Raw genomic sequence first — 23,235 nt, forward strand, 5'->3', positions numbered from 1 at the left:
TCTGGGTCTGCCCAAGCTTTGGAAGACTCCCCACCATTTTTGTAGCAACACACTTATGAATCTTCTCTTATAGTGACTTATTTTCTGGGGTTATTTCCATAGATGGTTAATTACTTCCATTTTCTTTTCTTTCTCATTTTCTGGGGTTATTTCCATAGATGGTTAATTACTTCTATTTTCTTTTCTTTTTCTTCTTTTTTTTTTCGAGACAGAGTCTTGCTCTGTTGCCCAGGCTGGAGTGCAGTGGCATGATCTTGGCTCACTGCAATCTCCACCTCCTGGGTTCAAGCAATTCTTCGCCTCAGCCTCCCAAGTAGCTGGGACTACAGGTGCTCGTCACCACACCTGGCTAATTTTTTTTTTTTTTTTTGTATTTTTTAGTAGAGACAGGGTTTCACCATGTTGGCCAGGCTGGTCTCGATCTCCTGACCTCAGGTGATCTGCCCGCCAGGGCCTCCCAAAATGCTGGGATTACAGGCGTGAGCCACCGCGCCCGGTCATTACTTCCATTTTCTTCCACTCTCCTGGTTTCAATTTTAGAGTGAGTTATTTCCTATACTCTCCAAATCTTGCACATTCACCCTCTTGGAGGGCTGAGGTTCTTCATGCTCTCACCATGCCATTAAAAGTTAAACCCCTTTGAAATGGTAAAGTTAGTTATAGAAAAAAGGTATGGCTCAAACAAACTAGACGTTGAGACAAAAAGCTGGTGAGATGGAAGGTTAGATATTCTCATGCAGGAGGTAACTTCAACAATTAGTGATGTTTAGCCAAAAAAATGTAGTAGTTATTCCCAAATATAATGAAAGAGTGTTATGCACTTATTCAAACAGATACATTAATGGTTCTCAAACTGTAGAAAGGCTAAGAATGCAGATTCCTGGGCCCTAATCCCAGAGTCTGGTTGGTTGGATCCATGATAAAGCCCAGTAGTTTGCATTTAAAAAGTATCCCAGGTGCTGATAAAGACTATGTCTCAAGAAGTACTGGTCTATATCAGTGATCTCCATGGTGGATGGAGATCCACATGGATGGAGATACCCACGTCCTAGGGAGTATTTAACAGGATCACCTGGGACTTCTATTATATTTCTCATACATTTAAAATGTCTTCTTTCATATGCTTTATAAGGCATATATTAGTAACAGCTATATATATAAAAATAAATATTTACATTTATTTGATAAATATTTGATAAATAAATGTAAATATATTGAACAACTGTGATCAAACTTTTTTCTTAATAGGGGGCATGACTTTAGAAGTTAAGAGATCCCTAGCTGGGCATGGCGGCTCACACCTACAGTCCCAGCTACTCAGGAGGCTGAGGCAGGAGGACTGCTTGAGCCCAGGACTTCAAGACCAGCCTGGGCACAAAACAAGATTCCGTCTCAAAAAAAGAAAAAAAAAAATAGACGTTCCTGTTCTAGAGGATAAATTATTGGAATGCAGTAGAAGAGATTCATGCTTTAGGTAGGATGTGGGAAGCAGGAAGGAAAGGATACTAGTTTTGGAGTCAGAAAGATGTAGATTTGAATTACGGAATTAGTACTTAGTTTTGTAACTCTAAGCAAGTTCATTTAACCATTCTGAGCCTGTTTTTCCATCTTTAAAAGAGACATAATAATACATACATCCCACGATTGTTAAAATAAGCATTCTAAAAGTATTTAATGCAATGCCTGGCAATGTTTTCCCCTCTCTCCCTTCCTTTCTTTTCTTGCCATCATAAGTGCAACATTTATGACGCTCTTTCTCTAGAGAACCTACATTTTGAAAGATATTATTTACAAATAAAATAGCATTTATAAGTAATAATTCATATTCTCAATTTTTATTAACCCAAGTCAAATAAATTGTCAACTAGAAGATATAATTAGTGTGAGAAAAGATATTACCAAATGGAAGTAAAGTAATTTCACACAGAAGCAAAGGAATTTGAGATTGAGGGGTTTTGGGATAGCTTTATTAGGACAAATATCAATACTTAAAAATATTTAAACTGGATTATAAACCTCTATTCTTACCTTTAGGACCCTATTGGCCAGTGACCATATGTTACAAGTCACTAAACTAGAAGAGCTAAGGTCCCTTACAAATCTAATTCACATTCCATAAAAACTATTAGAGTACCATAGAAATGGAACCCATAATGATGTCTTTTTTTATTTTTAAATTCAGAGTTTTAAAATTGAATTTAAAATTTAGAGGTAGTTGTGAATTCACATGCAGTTGTAAGAAATAGTAGAATGGTTCCACGTACCCTTTACCCAACTTCCTTCAATGATAACATCTTGTAAAACTATAGCATACTGATATCACAACCATGAGATTGACATTGATACTGTGAAGATGCAGAATATATCCATCATCACTGGAACCCTTCACTTTGTTATTTTACAGCTATTTCCCCTCCTCCTCAACCCGATCTCTAACCACAAATCCATTCTCCATTTCCATACTCTTGTCATTTTACTTTTTTTCTTTTTGAGAAAGAGTCTTGCTCTGTCACCCAGACTGGAATGCAGCGGTGTGATCACGGCTCACTGCAGCCTCTGCCTCTGGGCTGAAGCGATTCTCCCACCTCAGCCTCCCGAGTAGCTGGGAATACAGGCGCACCCCACCATGCCAGGAAAATTTCTGTATTTTTTTGTAGAGATGGGGTTTCGCCATGTTGTTCAAGCTGGTCTTGGACTCCTGGGCTCAAGCGATCCATCCTCCTTGGCCTCCCAAAGTGTTGGGATTACAGGCGTGAGCCACAGAGCCCAGCCCTGTTGTCATTTCTATTATATAAATGGAATTAATCTTCTGGGATTAGATTTTTTCGCTCAGCATAATTCCCTCAAGATTCATTCAAGTTGATATGTATATGAACAATTCATTTCTGGCATCATGTTTTATAATGTTTATTATGATCTATTAGTTGAACTACCTCATTAGAAACAAATTCTGCATGCTAGCAGTCATTGAATTGTAATGAAAAACTCTTTTCAAAAGATTTACTGTATTCTATGACCAGAACTATATTTTTAGGAAAGAAAAACTAAAGAACATTTATATTAAAATGTTAGAAACCCAGAAGCTTTCTCTTCCTCTTATTTTTCTCTTTTCTGAATTTCTCAATTAAAAAAATGTATTTATCTTTTATGGTTTTTAAAGTCATTTGAAATATTATAAATATTACATTATTAAAAATATATCTTTCTGGAAAGCAATCTGGCAATGCACATCAAGAACCCTAATTAATTCTAATTCTAGGATTCTGGCCTCAGGAAATAAAGATTGATGTGGGCAAGATTTACACACAAATACAAACTTTAGGTTAGTAAAAAATTGAGCACAGCTCAACTGTAAAAAACAGAAAACCTGAGGATTGATTAAATAAATGACACAACAGTTGTATAACCATAGTTAGAAAAGTTTTAAGAAAACAAGAAATGCTCATAATGTAACACCAAGTGAAAAGAGGGATACAAAACTGCCTTCTCTACTAGGTTTCTTTCGTTTTTGTTTTTGAGACAGAGTCCCGCTTTGTCGTCCGGGCTGCAGTGCAGTGGCGCTATCTCAGCTCACTGCAACTTCCACCTCCCAGATTCAACCAATTCTCATGCCTCAGCTTCCGAGTAGCTGGGATTACAGGCATGTACCACTATACGCCTGGCTAATTTTTGTATTTTCAGTGGAGACGGGGTTTCCCCATGTTGGCCAGGCTGGTCTCGAACTCCTGACCTCAAGTGATCCACCCACCTTAGCCTCCCAAAGTGTTGGGATTATGGGCGTAAGCCACCGTGCCCGGCCCTCTACTAGATTTTAAATTCTATGTATTGATCAGTATATAACCAGGACCTGTAACAGTCCTTACCACATTACTAGTAGACACTCTATAAAGATATGAATAAAAAGATATGATAAAAAGTTCTAACAGGTCACTAGGCTGCTAAAAAAAGCCAATTTTAGAACATCGTGTTTTATCATCTTTATATTCTTCTCTCTCTTTTTTTTTTTTAAGACAGAGTCTTGCTCTGTCGCCTAGGCTGGAGTGCAGTGGTGCAACCTCTGCCTCCTGGGTTCAAGCGATTCTCCGCCTCAGCCTCCCGAGTAGCTGGGACTACAGCCACTCGCCACCACGCCCGGCTAATTTTTTTTTTTTGTATTTTTTAGTAGAGATGAGGTTTCACCACATTGTTGGCCAGGCTGGTCTTGAACTCCTGACCTCAGTTGATCTGCCCGCCTTGGCCTCCCAAAGTGCTGGGATTATAGGCATGAGCAACCGCGCCCAACTTATCTTTTTATTTTTCATTAAAAAAATAATGCATACTCAATATAGAGAACATTATCTTACTACAATAAAGTGGGGTAGGGGTTTGGAATTATCTATATTTTCAATATCCAAAAGCAATCATTGTTAACATCTTGAGATATTCATTTCCATTCTTTTTCTTATAAACATTTTTAAACACTACTAAAGCCCAGTAGTTTTACTCAGCTTTTTCATTTATTACATTATATGCATTTCTTCATATTGTAAACTCTTAATAAAAAACATGGCTTAGTAGGTGAATAACAGTCTACTGACTATTATTCCCAACCATTTCTCTATTGTTAGGCATCAGATTGTTTACAATTGGTCACTATATAAATAATGCTGTATTTGTTGCAGTTACTACTACCAGGAGTGGCTTATCATTGACTCAGAATTACTGAGTCAAAAGGCTTTTAAAAACAATTTTAAAAAGGCCCAAGGACAAATTTAATGTCAGCTGAGGCAATTATAGCACACAGTGATTAATAACTTAGAAGTCAGACAGACCTGAGTTTGAACGGCCACATTCTAGTTCTCTAAATTTGGCCAATTCAATTTTTCTCTAAATTTTAGAGTAGAGAAAACCAAAGATAATACTAGTAGCTCACCTTACAGGGGAGGACCAAATGTAACACTTAACAAAAGCCCTTCACTCATTGCCTGGTACCCAAAGTATCTTAATCAGAGTTTACTAAAATCATCATCATCAAATATTGCCACTTTTAGTATCTCCCTTATTCCTCTAAATGGCTTCTTATTTCCCTTTGTAAAAAACGCTGTGGGCAGTGGCTCATGCCTGTAATCCCAGCACTTTGGGAGGCCGAGGTGGGCAGATCACCTGAGGTCGGGAGTTTGAGACCAGCCTGACCAACATGGAGAAACCCTGTCTCTACTAAAAATACAAAAATTAGACGGGCATGGTGGTGCATGCCTGTAGTCCCAGCTACTTGGGAGGCTAAGGCAGGAGAATCGCTTGAACCCAGGACGCGGAGGTTGCGGTGAGCCGAAATTGTGCCATTGCACTCCAGCCTGGGCAATAAGAGTGAAGCTCCATCTGGAAAAAAAAAAAAAAAAGCGGTGTGTGTAGTGTGTGTGTGTGTGTGTGTGTGTGTGTATACATATATATACTTTTATTCTAAGTTGCTTCATATCTTTCTTAGCTGTAGGGATAAATTATAAATACGTAAACAAAAACAAAAATAAAGATGGTGAATTCTGAATCAGCTGTAGAGACCCGACCCACTTCATCACACACGATGCTATATATACTTCTCCATGCCAAACATATTTTCTTTACAAAAACACTTAAAAAATACAGTTGGCTAGAGCAACCTAAGGGTTCAATAGTAAGAGAATGTTTACAAATAGTATTTGGTGGATATTTACCATGGTAATAATGAATAATTGTGAAGATTATCAAAACAAGATGGAAAATGTATATGATGTAATGTAAAGAGAAATGGGCGGGACAAACAGGTACGTATGCTATGATTGTTATACTATAGAAATACAAGCCGATAAAAAAAATGGGAAGAATTATATAGAAATAAGTTATTTAGTTATAGTGGTGGTAGTATAAGCCTTTTTCTTTCCTCAATTTAAAAAATTTTCTGAGCATTTTATGGTTTAATACTCAGATACAATGAAATCTAATTATGTTATTGAATATTTTGCAGTATTTTAATAGTATAGAATAAAATGCCTCTTGTTCGACACTTCTAAGGAAAGTATAAGTCTCGTTCTCTAACAGCTCTATTTTGAAGGGGCTTATATATAATACTGTAATAATAATGATGACAACTAACATTCACTGAGAACTTAAAATGTGTCAAGCACTCTCCTAGATACCCTACATGTATTAACAATGCATTAATCTCATGACCCTAGGAGTTTGGCACTATTATATTCCAATTTTACAGATGAGCAAACTGAGGCACAGAGTGATTCCCTTATCTAACCTGCCCAGGTCACACAACTATCAGTGATAGAGTCAGAACTGAAATCCAGGCAGTCAGGCTCCAGTTGCAGTAGCACTAACCTGGAGGAAGACTATTTCCTAATTCTTTACAGTTCAAAACACGTAAAGAGGGCCGGGTACAGTGGCTCGTGCCTGTAATCCCAGCACTTTGGGAGGCGAAGGCGGTTGGATCACCTGAGCTCAGGAGTTAGAGACCAGCCTGGCCGACATGGGGAAACCCTGTCTCTACTAATAATACAAAAATTAGCCAGGCGTGGTGGCACGCCTGTAATCCCAGCTACTCGGGAGGCTGAAGCGGGAGAATTGCTTGAACCCAGGAGGCGGAGGTTGCAGTGAGCTGAGATAGCACCATTGTATTCCAGCCTGGGCGACAAGAGCGAAACTCCGTTTCAAAAACAAACAAACAACAACAAAAAAACAACACAGAAAGAGAAACACAGGCACATGACCTAGCCTTTCCATGTCTCAGTTTCCCTCTCTGTAAAATGAGGATAATAATGGAACTTACCTTAAAAATTTATTGTGAGGATTAAATGAGCACAATATATGTCAAGTACTTATCACAATGCTGGACACACAGTAAGGGCTTTCTAAGTACTCGCTATATATTACTTTTAGTTTTTTGGTGGCCTGAATATTTTTAAAATAAAAGAGCAAATAAATATATGCAAAATTTTACTGTATGTTGCAGAAAAAATACTTGGTTTTACCTTGCCAAGGAATAACATAAAATCTCCTACTGTGTTGATGGTAGCCACTCGCAAAGCATTCTCCACCAGAATGACAAAGGCATCCTTTGCTGAGGTGCAGAAGTTGGTGCTGTTGATAGCTGTGGCTGTGTATGCATTCTGGACAAAAGCAAAAACAACATTTTCGTCAACAATTGAAACTTCCTTTGTTAAGATATAAACTGAGCATAGCTAAAACATAGCTTCTAAAAATATTTCAGTCAAACACATGGCACCCTTTAATGAGGTACAGATCGAGACTGAGTACAAGAAAATATAAGATTTAAAGCCTCATATGGTAAAAATAACTTTCCATTTGGCTTAGTTTTGGTCCTTTAAAAACATTGTTATTTATTAAAACATACACAAACCTTTCTAACACCCATTAACTTCTTCCCTGTTTTAGTAAATCAAACATAATTTAATCTTTCCTAGATGTCTCAGGGTTGTGACTGTGAACATCAGCAGTGCACTGTAATCATTTAGGTGATGCTTTAAAAGCTGAAGAGGCAGGTGTGAGCATCAGATTGCTATGGTGTTTTATCTGGACTATCCACTATCTCCTCCTTGGTGGCTTTCTTCTATCCTCTCACTTCTCACAGCTCTTGTAGTACATAGCTCTTTGATGGCTGGCATTTTATACCACTCCTCTTCCTGGGAGCAGAACCCTAAATCTTTTTTGAGAAAACAGTCTTACCCCATTCCCTGTCTCAGTCCCAGTGAGACTGTCACTACCTCCAGCTCTGGGGATGGGTCTTGATTGACATAAGCCAATTAGCATACTATACCTACTGGCCACAATGATTGGTTCAGAATTGGTGAATAAACCAATCAGAGCCAATGAAAGCAAAAGTGATGTTCCCTGGGGCTTCTGGGAAAAAAAGGCTTTCTTTCTCTTCCATAGGTTCTCTTGAAGGTGTGAGGGTTTGAATGGCTATAGCTGTTTCGCTAACATAATGAGAAGAGCTGCTGAAGGTCACCGTGTAAAACTGAGGGTGAGGCCAACACCATGAAGTCAGAGCAGGGAGAACCAGGTACTTCAACCTGGTGACAGTTGGGACATTGGGAACTTGCCAGATTTCTGAACTTTTCAGTTATAGAAGCTAATAAATTGCTAAGAATCCCAGCTCTTCCCTGCTCCACATTCCCCTCCCTCTCCCTTGTTCAGGTCAGATTGAGCTGAGCCTTCTGTTCCTTAAAATACTGAGTTCTAGCTGACACGTTTTCATTCAATTATACCTGCTTCTGCTGCCCCATGTGCTCTTTGACCTACTAGTCATAGACTGATTTTTTTTCCATTCTTTTTTATGTTACATTCTAGAACAGCATTGATGTTTTCTGGGAAATGTGAAAAAGTATTATAACATCAAATATGTTTGAGTCTTAGGAAGGAAAAGTATATGAACTTTGTGACTAAAACTTTTGGTCCTGAGGAATTTGGGTTTAGTGCTGACTTAAATTGTTTCTAGGTCCCAAATGTTGAGATTGCTGGGAAACTGTTGGAGATAAAGGGCTTACTTTATACTGTGTTGTCTATAAAGCTTTAACCACTGAGCCCAGAAGAGATAGTCTACAATTTACGAATATTCTAATTATAAGCTTGTTAGTTATTAGGAGTCTGTAATGAAGATGAGGTTTGAATTACCAAAAATTTAACTTGCCATTATATGATTAAATTCACTGATTAAAAATGCAGAACATTTCAGAGCCAAAGAGAGTATTGTACTGAGCAGGTCACTACTTGTGGTTCTTAAGCTTTTTTCAGTAATGGGGCAATAGGAAATAAATTATGGTGCTCTTTAAGAAACACAGTATGAAGACGGGTGTGGTGGCTCACGCTTGTAATCCCAGCACTTTGGGAGGTTGAGGCAGGTGGATTGCCTGAGGTCAGGAGTTTGAGACCAGTGTGGCCAACATGGTGAAACCCCGTCTCAACTAAAAATACAAAAAAATTAGCCGGGCATGCTGGCATGCGCCTGTAATCCCAGCTACTCGGAGGCTGAGGCAGGAGAATTGCCTGAACCAGGGAGGTGGAGGTTGCAGTAAGCTGAGATCGCGCCACTGCACTCCAGCCTGGACCACAGAGTGAGACTCCATCTCCAAAAAAAGAAAAATAAAACAGAAATACAGTATGATTTTGATATATAGAATTCCATCATACAAATGGGGAAGTTTATTATCATCCGAATATTATTACTATATTATGTTTGCAAGTCTTTTTATCTCAAAAACTAAAATACAGAACATCTTAAAGAAATCATACTAAGTGTTTCTGTTAGCATCCACCTGCTTCTTGCTCCCTTATATTGTCATCTGTCAGTGCTTCTTATCAGATAAAAGACAGCAGGCACCACACAGTTAACTACCTAACTGCAGTGGTCCAAGTGTTTTTTTTCCATCTTCTACAAAAGCTTCTTTTGAAATACTCTGCCAAGTGCCTCAATGAAGTAAAAATAAACTATGCTTTTGATCTTGTGTAACATTAACCTTGCTGAAAAACGATGAAGAAGAACTGCCCCAGCCAGTTCTATTCTGAAAGAACACAGATTGGTTCCCAGTTCACACCAGTTTCCTAAGTACTCACAAAAACACCCAGTTAACAATTTATTCTATAGCAGGGGTGGTCAACCTACCACCTGCAGGCCATATCTGGCCTGCCAATTACTTTTATTTTTTTTTTTTTTTTGAGATGGAGTCTCACTCTGTCGCCCAGGCTGAAGTGCAGAGGCACGATCTCAGCTCACTGCAAGCTCTGCCTCCCGGGTTCACACCATTCTCCTGCCTCAGCCTCCCGAGTAGCTGGGACTACAGGCACCCGGCTAATTTTTTGTATTTTTAGTAGAGACGGGGTTTCACCGTGTTAGCCAGGATGGTCTCGATCTCCTGGCCTCGTGATCCGCCCTCCTTGGCCTCCCAAAGTGCTGGGATTACAGGCGTGAGCCACCGCACCCGGCCTGCCAATTACTTTTGTAAATAAAGTTTTACTGGCACACAACTGTGCTCATTGTTTACATATTGTCTATGGCTGCTTTCATGCTACGGTGATGGAACTGTGCAGTCGTGAAAGATCCTGTGTGGCCCACAAAGCCAAAAATATTTACTCTCTGGTCCCTCACAGAGAAAGCTTGCTGACCTCCTGTTCTAGAGTACTGCCAAGGATTAATATCAACCTCATCTACTCACTCATCTACTGTATGTGGAACCCACCCTCTTACTGGAAATACAAACCACATTTGCTCATTTCAAGTTTTAGTAACTTCCTCCACAACTTCCAATCTTTCAGCATCTTTCACTGTAATTCTTCAGTTCAACAATTTAATTGACAAAGGTCTTCAGTGATCTGGGATATAACTCCTTTGAAGAGAAATACCTTATTTCCCACATTCTAAGATATAATCAAGAGACTAATGAGCCAGTTATTCATAACAAGTTTTCAGGAGAAAATATCCTACCATAATAAATACACATATTGATTATGAGATGCATCCTGATGCTAAATAGCTTCATAATGTCTAGAATCAAGGAAATTGGACAACCCATTTAAATCAACTAGGTACTAGCTTATGTTCACTCCCACCCTCAATGGGAACAACTCACTCTTAACTACAGTGTTCTGCCCTTTCCAGTTTACCATGAATTTCCTTGAGACGGAAGCAAGAAAGGACCCACACGTCTCCATTCTCTCTCCTCTGTTATCATCAGACCAGCTTACATGAGGAGAATGCCCAACACTTCCAAACTAAACTATAAAAGCTTTTTTGTTTCCCTCATTAGTTTTTAGAAGCTTCATTTCATTTGAGAATTATTATTATTCCTCTTTTGCTTCTTTCTTATCACCCCACCCTGCCCCATTCCATCTGCTTTTAGGGCAGAAGTCTATTTGTTTGTAGATAAGCAGCAATAATTTCTTTTCTCCACCCCTCTGAGAAATTTCTGTGAGGGTCGAATGTCCAGAAATTTAGCCTTTTAAAAGGCAATATTTCTATGGATCTATGCAATTCCTTTGTATTCAACCCAACTGAAAAAAAGTAGGTGGATATTTTGCAAGCTCTTTCACTCACTCCCAAGGTAGGAAGATGAACTGGATACACAAAGGTCAAGATGACCTCTTCAAGGAAGAAAAATGTGCTGCAGATCACAGCAGGCAAATGAAAATTCCCTCCTTTTCTATACTTCCTAGTCTAAAATAATTCTTGCTTAAGTTCTTAAGAATTTCGGAGTCCTTTGTGGCTTTCCCTGATAACTATTCTCTGAGCTTTCTTCAGACTTCTTGGTTGAGATTTTTAGAGTCCACCCACCTTCTCAGACAGCCTTCCTTATGTGGAGTTAAACTGCCCACAGACAGACATCACTGATTAACATTTAGCCCACGCTCAACATTTGCTTGGGCAGGACACAAGCTTGAGAATATTCAACCCCCAGGAGCAAGGTGAAGGATGACCACCATCCAGGAATCTTTTTAAAGGATGCCTGTTAGCCTACGCAATCCCTGGTTGTACTTTTGTGTGATGGGATATAGTTAAAAAGTACTGATCGTGTGAAAGAAAATATGTTAGGGCAGAGGGTCACCATGCATGGAACAGGCCTGTGTGGCCATCTGTCCCAGAATACAACTTCTTCATTTTCACATCTTCTTTCCTTTCTCTAGTGAAGGACCCAGAAATTCTCTTAAAGTTTAAAATATTCACATAATGACTCACTTAATAGGGGCAAGCTACACAACAATGCTAAGGGAATATAGGGTATGTGCAGTTCTGTGTGGATTCGTATAAATTAAATAAATGAAAGGGTAATTACAATTATTCCTTTCTTATTTGAGGCAAAGGGGAGAAGGGGAATGCTATGGTCTGAATGTTTGTGTCTTCTCAAAGTTGGTATGTTGAAACATAGTCAGCAAGGTAATGGTATTAGTAGGTAGGGTCTTCAGGAGGTGATTAGGTCATGAGGGCTCTACTCTCATGAATGGATTAGTGCCCTTACTTAAAAAAATACCCCAAAGAGCTGTTTTGTCTCTTCCACCATGTGAAGTCACAGCAAGAAAGCACCATCTCTGAACCAGGAAACAGGCCCGCACAAACCACTGAATTTGCTGGTGCCTTGATCTTGGATTTCCCAGCCTCTAGAACTATTGGAATAGTTCTCATCAACTACATAACTATGAAAAATAAATTTCTGTTGTTTAGAAGCCACCTAGTGTATGGTATTTTGTTATAGAAGCCTGAACAGATTAAGACAGGGCACAAAGTCAAACCCATACTGTAGGCTTTATCTAATTTTGTTCTAAATTCTTAGACTTTTTCAAGGTAATAAAAATTACAAGTGTGTTGCAAATCTTAATTTCAACAGGCTTTCTTTCTTTCTTTTTTCTTGACAGAGTCTCACTCTGTTGCCCAGGCTGGAATGCAATGGCTCAATCTCGGCTCACTACAACCTCTGCCTCCCAGGTTCAAGCGATTCTCCTGCCTCAGCCTCCGGAGTAGCTGGGACTACAGGCACGAGCCAGCACACCTGGCTAATTTTTGTATTTTTAGTAGAGATGGGGTTTCACCATGTTGGCCAAGATGGTCTCGAACTCCTGACCTCAAATGATCCACCTGCCTCGGCCTCCAAAAGTGTTGGGATTACAGGCGTGAGCCACCGTGCCTGACCTCAATAGATTTTCTTTAAAAACATAATTGTCGTAGTTTACAGAATGAATCATTACAATTTGAGATGTCTGCATATTTTCTATAATAAACCATATTTTTGTTTGCTTACACCACTCAGAAATGTATATATATTTATATGTATATAAGTGTGATATAATGGCAGCAGTGTGATATACTGGAAAGAGCGAGGCAAAATGATCTGAAAACTTCTTCCACCTTTAGGTCTCGTGATTTGCTACAAGATGCCAGTCTCAATTTTCTCATCTATGAAACAGATGAGAAAATAATGCTAGCCTTACAGAGTTGTGTTGACCACATTTCAAATGTGGCATTTCCTATGAGCCCAGGAGATATGAAGCTCTGCAGGTGATCAGTCCCCACATTGTTGCACTTTGTATTCCCAAATAGAACTACAAAGTATGAGTTCAGAATAACTCTCCCTAAGCCTTTCCTCACATGTTTGATTTACTACTATTTTAATGTTCCACTTAAAACTTCAAACATCATGCCTACGAAATGCTGATCCAAAATGGACAAAACCTGTTAAAAAAAAAAAAAAAAAGACCAACATCTCAGGGTTGTTGGTATTAAATCACTGACTAATGTTTAGCTTGGGATATGCTGAAAACCTTCCATTTGTTAACCTTTTATCGACTATCTTGATATCATATGACTTGTTTTCTTCCTTCAGTATAACTGCACATCTCCTTTTCAGGATTTTTATAGTTTTGTATCACCCTGTTAGTCTTTTTGAGTCTAAATATTCACTAATATAATTAACAGTTCATTCAGAAAACACTTAAAGACCACCTATTGTATACTGGGCACTGTGCTAGCTTCTGAAGAGACCAAGAAAAAGAAGAACTTTACTTTAAAGGAGCTAGAAGTTTAAAGGTAAAGTTAACAGATAACTTCAATATAGTGTTGTTAGTATTTGAATACTAAGGTATGACCTCAGCTTCTAACTCTGCTGAGTTAGAAGCTCAGCAGAGGGCCTGGGGTGAAGAGGGATGGCTTCTTGGAGGTGACGCTCAGGCAGAATCATTAAGATTCAGTAGGAACTAGTCAGATTCCAGGCACATTTGGAAAACTGCAAAAGCAAAAGGTGCCTGGGGGTACGGCAGTAGGATTGAGACTAGAGATCTGGGCTTAGCACATCTCTCTGAGGATAAGCTATTTAGTGATGGGTATAAAAATGCAATCATGATCATCTTTAGTGTATCCATCACCTTTCTGATAAAGATGACTTGGCCTCAAACCAATTTTAAAGAACACAATTTTTCAGGTTGTTATGGCCTTACTAATTATTTTAAGAATGAGCTTCCAAACACTTGTACATCCATAGGGAATATTATGACCTATAAGAATGTATTTTGCTAATGAAACATCATACCTACTTTCTCATACTAACCATAGAACCCAATAAAGCAAAGTCCAGGCATGCTTAATACCATGGGCATAGAACTATCAACCTGTGACTATCTTGGAGTGAATGGAAAGTGCAATGCTACTCTTCAGTCACTTAGCAGTAAATGGTGAGAAAGTCAATTTTATCTCTGGCCTATTAGATGAGGGCATTAATACATTAGAATTGATTTTTAAGGAATGGAAAAGTAACTTAAAAAAATAAAGAAAAGAAGGAAGGAGTACCCCACAGAGACTCCCAGATCCTCAGATATAGAAAGATAGAGGACTAACCCATTCCCCTAGGCCCTTTTATCCTATAAATATCAATTCTTCCATTCAACCTTATAAGTAGTACTTCCTTTGATAACATTTCCCAGGCCAATATCATAGTGTTTAGCAGTTGGGTCAAAAAAAAAAAAAAAAGTATCAGCATAGAGAGCACACTAGTTCGAATGATAGTAGCTAGTTGCAAAGAGGGATAAAGTGTCACAACAGCTTCACAATGAAGTTTTCAAACAACATTTTTAAAAAGGAAAGGGTAATCATAGCCACAGTAGTCAGATTCTTAGGGAAAACTTAAAAAATGAAGGAATGTGAATTAAGGGATGAGAGATAAATGTTTTTCCTGAAAGACGAACCAGAGTGATGTTTTATCTATTTATTAAAATAAAAATAATAACATATGTAACAAATCTGTACATGTACTCCCTAAACCTAAAAGTTGGAAAAAATTAAAATAATAATGAGCCTTGGTAAGCATATACATTAATTTAAAAAATAAGAATGATTGAAATAGACATACTTTATCAAGGTACAATGTACAATACCACAAGAAAAACATAACATCTTTCAATTAAGTTTATCTTGGGAGAAGAAACAATGAACCTATCTTTGAAAGTAAATATTAGATTTATTTTTAAAATATTTTACCTGATTTAAATAATTTAGGCACTTTTCAAGACACCAAAGGCAACAAATGCAAGATTTCAGCACACATCGTGCACAAGCATTTTCCTGGATGGGGGAAAAATGGAAATAATAAAAAAACCAAAGAATCAAACTGTCACATAGAAGACTTCAAACGTTAGAAAAATAAATAAAAATTTAAAAATCACAATTTATGCTTCAAAGCCTCCATACTTGTCCACTTCCTCCTTAAAACATAATGACTAAATTATTTTTAATAAGTTCAATTAAATATTTATTTAGTCTCTACTGCATATACAGTGACGTTTATAACACCTGCAAGGAACTTACAATCTAGTAGGAGAAAAAAAATACCAAACACAAAAAAGGTTAGAATCAGCATATAGTATAGATACTAAGTGTTATGAGAGTGGAGAACAAAGAGACAGCATTATTTGGGAGATGGGAGGAATCAGGAAAGGTTTCTACAAAGGGGTAGAATTTGAGCTAAACTATGTTGAAGTGCATGTTATTCCCACAGTCAAGGATAGGGAAGAAGTTCTAAGGAGGAAGGTATTGAGTCAACAGAGAGGAAGAGCAGCACAGGATACTTCTAGTTACTAGTGACTGGATGAATTTTGCCAGAGCATATGGAGTGCATGAGTGGGAGACAAGGGAGAAGGGCTGGATTTTGCCTTGTAAAGACTTTGAAGAAAACACAACTTTGTATTTAACATTATTGGGTGCTTTACTACATGCAGAACTGAGGTCTGGAATGTGCCCACAGAAAGTACAGAAATGCATTTTCCCCTTACCTTTCCTTTGAGCTGACTGTGAATATACATAAGGATCATTCGCGGAATTTTGACTAATGTGATAATGAAAGACCCTTTTGCCACCGTACCTAGGTGGTAACGAATAAGGCGATTTACTGATGCCAAAATAGGTGTAAATGGCAAATTCCTTTTATCCCTATTTAAAAAATGACCAAAAAGACAATTAAAACAAAGCCTAGATCAGGATGGAAACACAGGTATGGTTTACAGTCCAATGCAGTGAAAAAAAAAATCAGCTCATCATTCTTATTTTAGCTTTATGACAAAATGGCCAAGTGATATATAACTATTACAAATGCTACAGACATCCTATATAAAATTAATGTCATTGCTCTATGGTAGTTTGGTGGGGTTCTGATGCTCTAATACTTCAGGTTAAATAAAACTGTGCTCTGAAAGCTTTTATTAGTGAATACTTAATGGGGTTATCAGAAAACAGAATTTAAAAAGATGTTAAATTTAGACTTGGCATCTAATTATAATAGAAAATTATGAGACCTAAACTTTCATATTTGGCTCTAAAGTTAGCAAAGGGAACTCACACTTGTTCCAGTCTAAACGAACTAAAAAGACTTGTTGTCCTTTGATGGACTTTTATATAAAGCAAAAGTACATATGGCACCACTATAAGATTTATTCTTCTGCTAAATACAATTCGTGACATCGCAATAAATTTTATGAGACAACTGCAGAAAAGTATAAGGAATAAAACAACAATCTCTCATTTGACCACCTCCCAGAATTATCAACTATATATAACACTCTGTCATATTCATTTCTAATTCTTTTGTTAAAGAAATGAAACTCCTGCCAGCCCCAGTCTGATTCCCTTCCCCTCCAGCCTGCGGACACCATTCCTTAGATGAACTTGAGTTTTCTAATAACAACAAATTCTTACCTAGTAAAATAGTATGTTACCACAGCTCCTGCCACTGTCATCTGCTGACATGCTAGAATAAATTCACTGATCCAAATCAGGCCCACCACATGGTACCACCACATGTACTGCAGAGGCCCAGAAATTTTGAACTCCACAAAGCCTTGCTCATTCTGAACAGGACTGCCTAGGAAAATATCAAGGAAGGAAAGAAGAAGCACATAAAGTACAAATCCAGAAATATGGCAGTTAAGTAGAAGGCAATAGGTCCCTACCCCAAGCCACAAACCTTCTGATCCGTGTGGTATTTCATAAAGGGACAAAAATAACTATCACTTGAAAAGTTGTGAAATTAAGAATTGTACTATTATGCATTTTGATGTCCTCAAAGGCATCATATAAAGCTTTTAAAAGTTGTTCTATTTAATAAAACTCTTCTTATATTATCAATTATTTAGTTTAAGCATGAATTTTCAAACACTTCAGTTTTTTTCAAGACCTATTATTTATCCAATCATTACAGATTTCTTAGCAAAGTACAGAAATTATTATTATATTCAGTTGCTAAGTGTGTGTGCTGAATGGGCAGATAAGTTACATAGTTACATAAAAGTTTACTATCCTTATGATACTCTTTACAATTAGTTCCATTTAAGCTTAACCTTTGATATTCAGTACGGCTGTAAGAAAGTCTGAGTGTCTAACTATGAACTATATCATCACTTGGAGCTCTAGCTAGGGTCAGATCATTTCGAAACCAGAAAATCCCAAGGAAGTAAGTAGATCCTTGGCTATACCTGGGATTTGAGGTAACTCCTGAGTGACATTGCATTCACTGGTTCATCTTAGAATGAATCTAAATGTCTGAGTCAGTATTGGAACTTACTTCAAATTCATGATCATTTCAAAATTAGAGTGCAATTTCAGGCCTTCCCTGATCTAGACTTACATTGCTAGGATGTTCTAAAAAATCATGAATATGGGCTGGGCACGCTGGCTCACGCCTGTAATCCCAGCACTTTGGGAGGCCGAGGTGGATGGATCACATGAGGCCAGGAGTTGGAGAGCAGCCTGGGCAACATGGAGAAACCCTGTCTCTACTAAAGATACAAAAATTAGCCAGGCATGGTGGTGCATACCTGTAGTGCCAGCTGCTCGGGAGGCTGAGGCAGGAGAATCGCTTAAACCTGGGAGGCTGAGGTTGCAGTGAGCTGAGATCACACCACTGCACTCCAGTTTGTGTGACAGAGAGACACTCTGTCTCAAAAAAAAAAAAAAAAAAAAAGGCCAGGTGCGGTGGTTCACGCCTATAATCCCAACACTTTGGGAGGCCAAGGCAGGCCTCCTGACCTGATCATGAGGTCAGGAGTTCGAGACCAGCCTGGCCAATATGGTGAAACCCTGTCTCTACTAAAAATACAAAAATTAGCCAGGCATGGTGGCATGTGCCTGTAGTCCCAGCTACTCAGGAGGCTGAGGCAGAAGAATCACTTGAACCCGGGAGGCGGAGGTTGCAGTGAGCCAAGAGAGTGCCACTGCACTCCAGCCTGGGTGACAGAGCAAGACTCTGTCTCAAAAAAAAAAGATGAATATGAAGTAGGTTGTTGAGGAGCCATAACCACTACAAGTTCTGATGGCTATTGGACCTTCATCAACAAATGTCTGAAGAATTACCTCTCTCTGATGTTCTAAAATACTGGAATGCAAATCACGTTTGTCACTAAGAGAAAGAAGCTTATCTTCTTACCGGTAGTGCCAAGAAAAAGAAGTGTCATGATCCAGTACACCCAAAACAAGACAAGAGCAAAGAAAGTCCAGAAGGGTTGGAAGACTAGCAGTGGCAAGTGAATGAAGACCTTGCCAGCTACGTGGAACAAGGCGATGGTAAGAGCAACACGTTTGCGCATAACCAACATTATCAGGAATAAGACCACCTGTATGGAGAGAATGGTTTCAGTTATTATGATAAGTAGTGAAAACAGAAACCGAAAATAGTAGAAATTTTTAACATAACCCTTCAGCCCCAAACCTGGAGGTAGCATTCTTTGAATTTCAATAATATTTTATCAGTAAGTATCTCTCTTGCAATATTTATTGTCAATTTTATATTATGGTTACCAAGTGACCTTTAAAGCAAAACATAAAAGGATTTCTCAACTTATTAATACATTCTAGATTTTTTTTCCTTTTCCCTTTGCCACTCATTATGAATCAAAACATACTGTCAGTCAGGATGAGACTCTTTATTTATTTAAACAGATACACCACAAAAACGAGGTTTTTATTTGTATCTTCCTTATTAGACCAACAGCTCCTTAAAAGTGGGATCTGTGTCAGATTCACCCTTTGCCTCCTCCCACCCCCACATCCCATCTTCAGCAGCTGGCACGGCAAATTGTACCTAAAATGAGATTTCATTCATATTTTGTTGTAATATCTGTATAACAATAACTAACAAATATCTTTTGGCACCAATGGTTTTATGATGGCTTTATTTTTTGTTTCTGATGCTCAATAAAAAGCTTGGGATTGCTCTTAGAAGTAGACTGATTTTTTTTCTTTTTTCAGAGAGAAGACGATGATGAACCAAAGGTATACATATAAATTATTTAACCACACGTTAATTGGTAAATTTATTGCTTAATACCTAAGCAGCAAATCTCACACACACACACACACACACACACACGCACACACACACACACACGCACACACACGCACACACAAACACACATATATATTTTGGAGACAAGGTCTCACTCAGTTGCCCAGGCTGTAATGCAGTGACACAATCATGGCTCAAGTGACCCTCCCACCTCTGCCTCCCGAGTAGCTGGGACCACAGATGCACACCACCATGCTCAGCTGATTTTAATATTTTGTGAAGACAGGGTCTCACTATCTTGCCCAGGTTGGTCTAGAACTCGTGGGCTCAAGTGATCCTCCCACTTCAGTCTCCCAAAGTGCTTGCATTATAGGCATAAGCCACTGTACCTGACCACACCTATATTTTTGAAATAACGCCATAAAGTTAAATGAAAAGTTTGAAAGACAAATGGAAAGATAATTAGCGAACAAGTAAATGGAATGATATATTTTTTAACATACTTTTTTACAGTAAAGGGAACCATTTTTAAAAAGTAATTATCTTATGACAATAAGAAATATGTTCTTGTAAGCAAATGGTAATGTAAATATTCTAGGTGAAAATCCTCTCTCAAAAAGCAGACAGGGTAGAAAAAATGTTTCATCAAATAGCACTCATCCATGAGGGAAGCCTTCAAGAGACTTTTTAGTGTTTCATACACTATGGCACAGAGATATTATCTACTGGAGATCAGGGTTAGGAATGCAAAAGCTAGATTTGAGTTTCTGCTCCATTAATGATCTCCTGCAAACAAAAACACAAAACCGAAAGACACGCCAAAGCCTAAACTCACTGTGAACACTGTAGCTGAAATGGCATAAATGAGGAGCGCCCGAAGATTGTCTTCAGCTATCTGAAGCTGCTCAGGAGTAACAGTTTCTTTGGGAGACCTTCTTTGCTTTGCATACAGCCACCATAGTACACCTGTGCCTCCTGGAGACAAAAGACCCAATTGTTAATGCAATAATTAGGATAAGAAAATGTGTAACATAAATTCTCAATTTTCTTGACCCTTCCTACAGATCATCATGGGACTAATGCAGTGACAATCCATTTGGCTGGGAAGTATATAGCTATAACTTTTTGCCAGCATAAAGAAAGTGTCCATTGCTCTATTATCATCCTCCACATTAAGCATTTATAAATCCTTCAGTGTATCAAATAAGCTTCCTTCAAATGTATTTATTATTGACTATGAAGCTAAGAGCGAGCCAGTAGAAACATACACCCCTGACAGGAATTGATCACAAAGAAAGAGCCTCAGCATTTAAGCTGAGGAGGCTGGAGGAAGGAAATAAGCATCACAGAAAACATCAATGAAGCTTAAAGAGGGCAAGGATCTTCTCTGTTGTACTCATCACAGATACCTCTGTGACTTGCACTGACACAGTAATGCAGTTGATTAAGTATTTGTACAATGAATAAATGCAAATCAAAAGAACAGTTCCCACCAAAGGGAGGAACAAAGAGGAAATCTCTGATAGTGGTGGGTGCCAGGGATGAGCATTTTTAAATCTCCAACACCGGTTGAGAGATTCAAAGAACCAGACTGAAGAGGGAGACAAACCTACCTCCACATATGAGAGCTGACTTATATACCTACTTTCAACCCATTCAGCATTTTGAATGCTACAGCACCTATTGTTCTAGCTGGAGATAGAACAGTAAACAAAGCCAAGTTCTTACTCTTGCTGCTCATGGAACTTATATAATAATAGGGAAACAAAAAAATAAGAAAACAAGGAAAAATACAGTATATTAAGTCTAAAGAAAAAATGATCTCCTGGTAAGAAGGATATAGAGTGTCTGGGTAGGGAAAGGTTTGCAATTTTATATAAGATGGGTAAGCAAGGCCTCACTGGTATTAGTAAGATGATATCTGAGCAACGGTATCAAAGACAGAGAGCAATCTATGACACTATCTAAGGAAAGACTGTCCCAGGCAAAGTTCAAAGAGACTGAGGTAGAACCATGCCTAGTATGAGAGAAAGAAGACCATTGTGGCTACTGCAATGAGCAATGCGGAAAGTGGTAGAGATGTGGGCAGAGAGGTAGCTGCGGACCAGACCACACTGTAAGGCCTTGTAGATCACAGTGAAAAAATGGATGATTCAGAGTAGAGACATGCGTGTGTGTGGCTGATATGATAAATGTCTGGGATATAAAAAACTGAAGCAAAGTCGATGTACATCAACATCTGCACTCAAGAGTTAATGAGGTCAAAGGCAAATTCCATTACCTATTTGTTGGCAAATACCAAGTACAAATTTTCCATCTGTTGAAGAGAAGGAAACAAATCAAAACTACCAGAAATTGGTGAAAAACATTTTAGAGCAAGGGAATGTTTCCATTTTGAAGTCTTGCAGGCACAAGAAAATTGTCTGGAAAAATGTTTAATATATTCAGAAAATGGAAGAAAATATGTTTCCTACATACAGAAATGAATTATAGGAGAAAAGCTGAAGTTAAAAAAATAGAATGAAATTGAAATAATGATGTCAAGGAGGAAGCTGTTCACAATAGCCATGGTAGACAGTATTTATTATTAAAATTTAAATTTGTATTCGGAACTGTGCTAAGTCCTTTATAGATGTGATCTAATTTAATCATTATAACACTATTCATATCTAGAGTTTTAAAGTTTTGTCTAATTCTGAATCTTAATTAAATTTGCCTATGATCTTTTGGGGGAATCTTTTTCAATTCTGAAATTTTTTATTTCTGTATTTGATTATTGTTTCTGTTCCATTGGTTTTTTTCTCCTAAGGTCATTGTTTATTCTTCTGCTGTCATCTTCTAACTTAACAGTTTACTTTTTTGGTAATTTTCCTTTACATTCAGGAAGACTTCTTCAAATTTATTTCCAAATAACTGATTTAGTTTTCCTTACTAGCAGTTCTGTACTACTTTATGGAAGAAGGACCAGTAGTTCCTACTAAAACTAGTCCAGGAAAACGTAAATGTAAATATAATTATAAAAGTTTTTAAGGCAAAGATAAACAAGAGTTTTAAAAAGATACAGCAGGTGAAAGCAATATTTTAACTTTAATTATAACCCGAGTACAAAAGCTCAGACTATTTAACAAGGGCGAAAAGTGGGAGGGAGCAGAAGAGAGTAGGGGATGAAAGGAAGGAAAGTTTATGTTAAATTTAAGGGAGGCAGGGAAGAACTCAACATATATCATCTTATTTCTGACTTTAATAATCACAGTAGTCTAAAGAATATTTTCTGAAAACAACTGTGGAAGTGAAAATGTAACGTATACCATCAAAACAAGGGTGAAGATAACCAAAGAAAACATAGTTCGTGTAGCAAAGAGAGAAAACAAGAAAGAATGAATTTCAAGAAAGACAGAACAGATGAGAACAGTAAGACCAAACATACCAGTGAAGATGATAAATGTAATGAGAACAAATTCCATTACTAAAAGGTTTCATATTCAGCTGGTAAAATTTAACTGCGTATGTTTATATACATATGCATAGAAAAAAGGTCTCAACTTCAAATGCCAACAGTGATGAAATGAGGGGAGGGGCAAATATAATTATAAGAAATTTTAAGGCAAAAATTAACAGTCTTCCTTGAAGATATAGCTTGTGAAAATATAATTTATTTTCTTCTTTATATTTCTATTTTCTACCAAAGTAGTTAAGAGGCTGAGGTAGAAAACAAAGAAATAAATAGCTTACCAAGTGAACCGAGTATGACCAGAATCGTTAAGATCCACACAAGTACTCTTGATATATACCTGATTATCACCATCAAAATCATGGATAGAACTGCAGGGAAGATAGAGAACATATAGAATATTATTTGAAAATGCAGGTAAATATAAATAAAAACGCTTTAAATGGTTGCTTTTTTCCCCAGGGAAATAATCTGTTGCTATTGACCACAATTTAG

At 37.8% G+C, this 23,235-nt stretch overlaps 1 protein-coding gene across 6 annotated transcripts in view; it reads right to left on the reverse strand.

Annotated features, from left to right (window-relative positions):
* The window catches only part of SLC44A1 (solute carrier family 44 member 1), a 194,355-nt gene that overhangs the window by 58,090 nt on the left and 113,030 nt on the right, over positions 1-23,235 (reverse strand). For 5 of the 6 annotated variants that reach the window (XM_034967914.4, XM_055117767.3, XM_055117768.3 and 2 more), the window contains exons 7-13: positions 23,022-23,111; positions 20,125-20,264; positions 18,432-18,618; positions 16,706-16,871; positions 15,787-15,943; positions 14,996-15,079; positions 6,993-7,130 (exon numbers count right to left, since the gene is read on the reverse strand). In XM_034967914.4, coding sequence (XP_034823805.2) covers positions 6,993-7,130; positions 14,996-15,079; positions 15,787-15,943; positions 16,706-16,871; positions 18,432-18,618; positions 20,125-20,264; positions 23,022-23,111 — 962 coding nt within the window. Of the gene's footprint in view, positions 1-36; positions 3,561-6,631; positions 7,131-14,995; positions 15,080-15,786; positions 15,944-16,705; positions 16,872-18,431; positions 18,619-20,124; positions 20,265-23,021; positions 23,112-23,235 lie in introns of those variants that run through there. The other variant, XR_010109015.1, reaches the window with a different exon arrangement.

This window comes from Pan paniscus, chromosome 11, assembly GCF_029289425.2.
Source record: "Pan paniscus chromosome 11, NHGRI_mPanPan1-v2.0_pri, whole genome shotgun sequence".
Lineage (NCBI taxonomy): Eukaryota > Metazoa > Chordata > Mammalia > Primates > Hominidae > Pan > Pan paniscus.